The sequence below is a fragment of the Myotis davidii genome, unplaced genomic scaffold, assembly GCF_000327345.1.
Source record: "Myotis davidii unplaced genomic scaffold, ASM32734v1 scaffold120, whole genome shotgun sequence".
In the NCBI taxonomy this organism is placed as follows: Eukaryota; Metazoa; Chordata; class Mammalia; order Chiroptera; family Vespertilionidae; genus Myotis; species Myotis davidii.
In genome coordinates this window covers 6035474-6041473 of record NW_006294778.1, presented here as the reverse complement: position 1 = coordinate 6041473, position 6000 = coordinate 6035474, and the positions used below count along the sequence as shown (strand labels likewise).

Genomic DNA, 6000 nt, shown 5'->3' with positions numbered 1-6000 from the left:
CAAAAGCATGGATGGAGTGTTTGTGTGAACTAATATAAATTCAAAGTAAACATCATTACATAAAAGGATACGGTCTTTTTTTTCAATAGTTTTATTCATTTCAAATGGGCCGGATCTGGCCCGCAGGCTGTAGTTTGCCCACGACTGGTTTAGAAGATGGATTGGAGGGAAGTGGGATTGAAAATAGAGCAGTTAGATTCTTCCTAGCTTCATGTAGTGCACAGAAAGTATAGCGGAAATTGTGCTGTTTAAATCGTACTGCTGGCTCCTTTGTAATTCTCCATAGCTGGAGAGAATCGAGCAGCTTTAGCAGAGCCCTTTGTCATCACTAGAAACACAAAGCCCTTCAAGTCTGTGTAAGTTCCCGTGGAGAAGGCTTAGCAGGGGACAGATTGCTCCAGCTGCTTTCCCGCAGGGGCCTCAGTGCCTGTGTCTCCCACTGGGTGTGTCCCTCTCGCAACCGCAGACTCAGCAGTCAAGTTCTTTTCACCTCCAGTGATGGTATTAACTTGTATTGAGCATCCCACTACTTTCTGCTTGCAAGTGGAGGACCTTGAAGGTTTTGGAAGTTTTTGTTTCTTTGTTTTTTCCAGGAATGGGGAAAGTACTCCCTGTGTGCTTACATTAAAATTCTTTTATTTGTGGTTCACAGACTTTTGAGAGCCAATTTGAAAGACGTTTAATTTTGGACTTTTCTGAAGTCATGTTTCCTATGAAGCAATTTGAGCAGGTGAGGAAGATACTATGTTACCATTTGTTGTGTTTTTAATCAGTTATAGTAAAATAAATTTAAAATCCTGTGATTTTTATTTCCTTTTTTTTAAAAAAAGGAACAGAGTATGCATTGGATGTTTGTATTCATATATATGTGTATAAATTTTTTAAGCGATTATATTCTAATTTCAGGTCACAGTGAAGTTTTATTCCATATGCTAAGGCATTTAAATCGTTTTTATTTTTTTAGTTACACTTGACATTCAATATTATATTAGTTTCAGGAACCAACTTGTTTTTAAATAATCCTTTTGGGAGTTATAAAACCATATGGTAAAATTGGGGGGAGGGGGGAAACAGTTTCAGAGACTTTAATGTGAATTTGAAGCATAGAAAATAGTTTCTCAAACACTTTGCATTGTAGGGTTGTTGTGAATTTGATTTCATTGCTACACAATAGATCCTGATGGAATGAAGTCGAAATCTTTCTTATCCTAAGTTTATTTTATCCCTTTCCTCTCACTCCCATCAAACATTTGCCACTCCTTGAATACTTCATGGGAACCCATCTCTTTATCTGTTCTCTCATTTTCCCTTTAGTCTTTAATAATAGATATTATCCTTTGTCTCAAAGAAAAAAAGTCTGTGTACACATACCAGCTCTGTTCCTTCCTGCCCAGTGAGGGGCCTTTATCTGCCTTTTTAAATTTTAATTTTGTTTTAGTAACTTCATCTTTTCCTTCTTCCCTGTTCCCTTTTGCCTTTTTTTTTAAAAAATATTATCTTTATCAGAGTACTCTATGGTGTTTAAAATTTAAAGTCAAACAGGGCTAAAGGCAGTCACTTGTTTTCTACTCCCATCTTACTCAGGAGGAGCAAACCATCTCATTAGATGGTTTTAGGTGTGTTTTTTCTGGTGTTCACTTTATATTTTTAAATCATCTGAATTTGCTGCTTTTCCTCTATGCATTAGTTTTAGCCCTCATCTATAGACTTCCTCCTATGGTAGATGAATTATGGTTCTTTTACTCCTCTCATCTTAATATATCACAAATTTTGGCTGAGTTCATATTCACCATATATTTGACTCTTATTTAAAAAGGAGTATTTTATAATTATATTCCTTTCTTGTATACCTTGGCATTTTTCCTGAAATTGCTTCATTTTTTAAAAACTGGAAATTGTTTTCTTTGAATAGCTGGTCAGTGAGTCTGTTTTCCAACAGCATTGTAGAATGCCTTTCACATGACACATGGTCAGATTATCTAGCTCAACCTTTTCTGGAGGAATTCTAGTCTGTGTGTTGCTTTCTCAGCCCACTGCACAGATGTCAGACAAGAACCATCCTTTTCTTTTCTCTTGTTTCCTAGATCACACATTTTTCTTATGTTATAGTTTACTTTCTTATTTTGATGAACATTCTTCAGAGGTTCCTTCAGAGGTTAACGGAAGTAAAATTTTGAGATTTAGTACATCAGAATATGTCTTTATTCTCTCCTCACACTGTATTGCTAATAGGCTAGGTACAGAATTCAAGATTGTCATTTTCCCTCGGTTTTTCAGGCATCACTCCATTGTCTTCTGGTTCTTATTGTTCCTGTGGAGAGTTCTGATGCCATCATGAGTCCTGATTCTTGGTTATGATATTTTTTTTTCTCTGTAGAAGTGTTAGACTCTTCTTTTCCTTAGGTGTTCTGAAATTTGAATGTTAATAGTGTGACTTTTCTTTCTTATTTTTAGCTTTTTCTACCCAGCTTTCTATTATATATTGAGAATTGCTTCTTGATTGATGACACCGCAGTCAAAGATGAAGCTCTGGCTATTTTGGCCAAGCTTATTCTGAACAAAGCTGCACCACCCACTGCTGGCTCGATGGCAATTGAGAGGTACCCTCTGGTTTTCTCACCACAGACAGTGGAGTAAGTTCTACGTCTTTATTCTCTGTATTGCTGGTAAAAATAATGCATTAACAGTACCATTAAAAAATGAAGATCTATATGTATTAACTGGAAAGATGTCCATGAATATGTCGTGATGAGGAAAAGCAAGAATATATGTGAAATACTCATTTTGCAAAGCTAAAACAAAAAGTGTATGTAAGCATAGGAAAACACATGGAAGATATACAATGTCAGGAGGATAGTAAGTGAAAGAAAGATGTGACTGTAAAATTTTTTAACCGGTTTTAAAATACATTCATATACAGTTGCAAGAAATATTTCATAGAGGTTCCATATACTCTTCACCCAGTTTTTCCCAATGGTAACATCTTATATAAGTTTACTGTAATATCACAACTAAAAGATTGACATTGGTACAATGCACAATTCCATTTTTGTAATGTTTGAGACCTACAGCTAGGCAAAGTTCTTAGACTTGACATCAAAGACTTGACCTTGCACCCACCTTACTCAGAGTTACCAGTTTTAACATGCACTTATCTCTACATGCGTATTTAAATGGATATAAGTTCTGTGCAGTTTTATCACATGTGTAGTCGTAACCACCACCAGGGTCAAGATACAGAGCTGTTCCATCACTACACTGATCTTTGTGCTGCCTTCTTATAGCCACACTCACCCTTCTCCCACTCCATCTCTACCCGCTGGGAACCACTAAACTAGCCTCCATTTTTGTAATTTTGTCATTTTAAAAATATTATATAAATGAAATTTTGAGATTGGCTATTTTCATTCAACACATTTCCCTTGAAACCCATCCAAGTTGTATCAGTAATTCATTCCTTTTTATTTCAAACGTCATTTCACATTCTTATTGCTGAGTAGTATTATTTAATCATTCACTTGTTGAAAGATGTTTAGGTCATGTCTAGCTTTTGGCTAGTATGAATAAAGCTGTTGTGAACATTCCTATACATACTTTTTGTTTCTCTGAGATAAATGCCCAAAAGTGAGTTTGGGTTATGTGGTATGTGCATATTTGGTTTTATAAGAATCTGCCACATGGTTGTCCAGAAAGGCTGTGCCACTACCTGTTCCCCACGCAGGGAGTGACCCAGGCTCTCTGCATCCTCATTAGCACTGCATGGTGTCACTGTTCTTTATTTTTACCAGTGTTAATAGGATATAGTGATGTCTCATTGTAGTTTTAATTTGCAGTTTCCTAATGGCTGGTGATGTTGAACATCTTTTCATGTGAATATTTGTCATCCACATGGTCTCCATAGTGAAATATCTTTTCCTTTTCTTGACCCATTTTCTAACTCTATTGTTTCTTTACTGCTAGTTTTGAGAGAGCTGCATATTTTTTAGATACAAGTCCTTTCATCAGTTATGTGTTTTGCAGATAGTATCTCCCAATCTATAGCTTGCCTTTCTTTGCTTAAAGATTTTTCAAAGAGCAAAGTTCTAAATTTTGATGAGTTCCAGTTTATCAACTTTTCCTTTTATGGAAAATGTTTTTGATGTCAGCTCTAAGAACTCCTTGCCTAGCTGTAGTTTCCAAATATTTTCTCCTATTTTTCTAAAAAGTTTTATGTTTTACATTTAAGTCCATGATCCATTTTGAGTTAATTTTTATATAAGGTAGGAGGTTTTGGTCAAATTTCTTTTTTTGCCTACGGCTGTCCATTGCTCTGACAACATTTGTTGAAAAAGCTTTTCTTCTTCATAGTACTGCTTTTTTCTTTTGGATTAGTTAGACCTGTTGCTGCGTTCCGTGAGTTTGTGCTGAATAATCAGCTTTGAAGCATTGCAGCATCCCTTGAGATGGTGTCATTGTCCCCACGGTCACACAGCAGAATTAGGTGTTGAATCTGATGAGCGTGAGATTCTGAAGGAACCCGTCTTCATGCGTTGCTCATATACTGACCTTAAAAGGAGCTTCTCTTTCAAAGCATACCGATGGGGTCCTGTTGGTTTTTTACTTTGCCCAGCTCTGATTCCTCAGGAATGGGTACTGAATAACCTCTGTAGGATTATTCTGTTGGAACTTTTCTCTTGATTTTGCAACACCAAGCCAATCCCCAATAGGCAAATTCCTTACAGATGGCCAGAACTGTGGGTTCTGGACAGGGGGAGCCAGCTGCGTTGTTGGCTTCCCTGAGGTGAAACCAAGGGCGCCCTGAGGCTGCTGGTCAGATCTGCTCACACTCCAGCTCAGCCTTCTCAAATCCTTCTTAGAATGTGGCATGATAAGAATAAAACATGAATGGAGGCATGGTAACTAACGTGAGGCAAGCGCCCAGCTTCTGTGTTCATTTCTCCAAGGAAACCTCCTCTGCCGCCTCCCCAGAAATAAGCTAGATGCGAATGTTTGGCCACCCATCCACCCACTCACAGACTTGTGAGAATAAAAAGAGATGATGGATGTGAAAAAACTCTTTGGAAGATGAATTTATTCTGGCATTTGACATATTTATTGTATCAGGCACTGTTCTGGGGCATAACAATGAAAGAGAAAAAGGTTTCTTCTTTTGAGAAGATGACATTCTTGGGGTGGGGTTGTATGTGAGGCAGGGACACAAACAAAATAAGTTTAGATGGTGAGAAAAGGAAAAAGAAAATAGGGTATTGGGAGGGAGAGTGAGTGAGAAGCTGGACTTCCTCTAGGGAGGGGACTTTTGGGTCCATTGTAACGATGGGAGGAGCCAGCCTGGCCAAGGAAGGCTTTCTAGGCAGAGGGAAGAGTGGCTGGGACAAGAATGGGCCCAGTGTGTGTGAGGAACAAAAAGCCAGCCTTTGTGGGTAGGGGGCACTGAGCTAGAAGAGTGGAGTGAGCTAGTGAGAAATGGGCGAAGGTCAGATCACTTAGGACTTCACAGAGTGAGGTAAGGGGTGTGGCTTGTATTGGAGGAGCTCATTGGCAGGTGTGACAAAACAAGGGAATGACATGGCAACTAAAGATGCAACTAAAGAGCTACTTGTAAGGTTTTTGCAGTTTGTTCAGTCATGGTTAGTACTTGACAGACTCTATATCAAGAGGTAGTGATTTTTAGAAATTGCCAATGAAATTATCAGAATTTCCAAACATTCAGTATCCTGAAAAGTATGACACAAAAGGGAATGCAACTTTTTGGTTAATTTTAATGATAAGGAATAAAAGCCTGATATTCTACTTCTGTCGAAAAGCTAAGCAAACTGGACATGGTGGATAAATTATAAAAATATCATTTTACATGTTTTTATGCTTTTTCTTTTGATTAGATTTTTGTCTTAAAGAGGAGTAAGGTATAGTTCATTGGCAAAAATAAAAAGAGGCTAACAAGAATGGCCAAGTAGTAGATACTAAAAACTGAATGTCATATCAGAAAACATCGTTGAGTGA

The 6000-nt window shown here is 37.6% G+C and overlaps 1 protein-coding gene across 1 annotated transcript in view; it reads left to right on the top strand.

Moving 5' to 3' along the window:
• The window catches only part of UTP20 (UTP20 small subunit processome component), an 84259-nt gene that overhangs the window by 10795 nt on the left and 67464 nt on the right, over positions 1-6000 (top strand). The window contains 2 exon segments of the mRNA XM_015567583.1: positions 653-730; positions 2455-2633. Of these exon segments, the coding sequence (XP_015423069.1) occupies positions 653-730; positions 2455-2633 (257 nt within the window).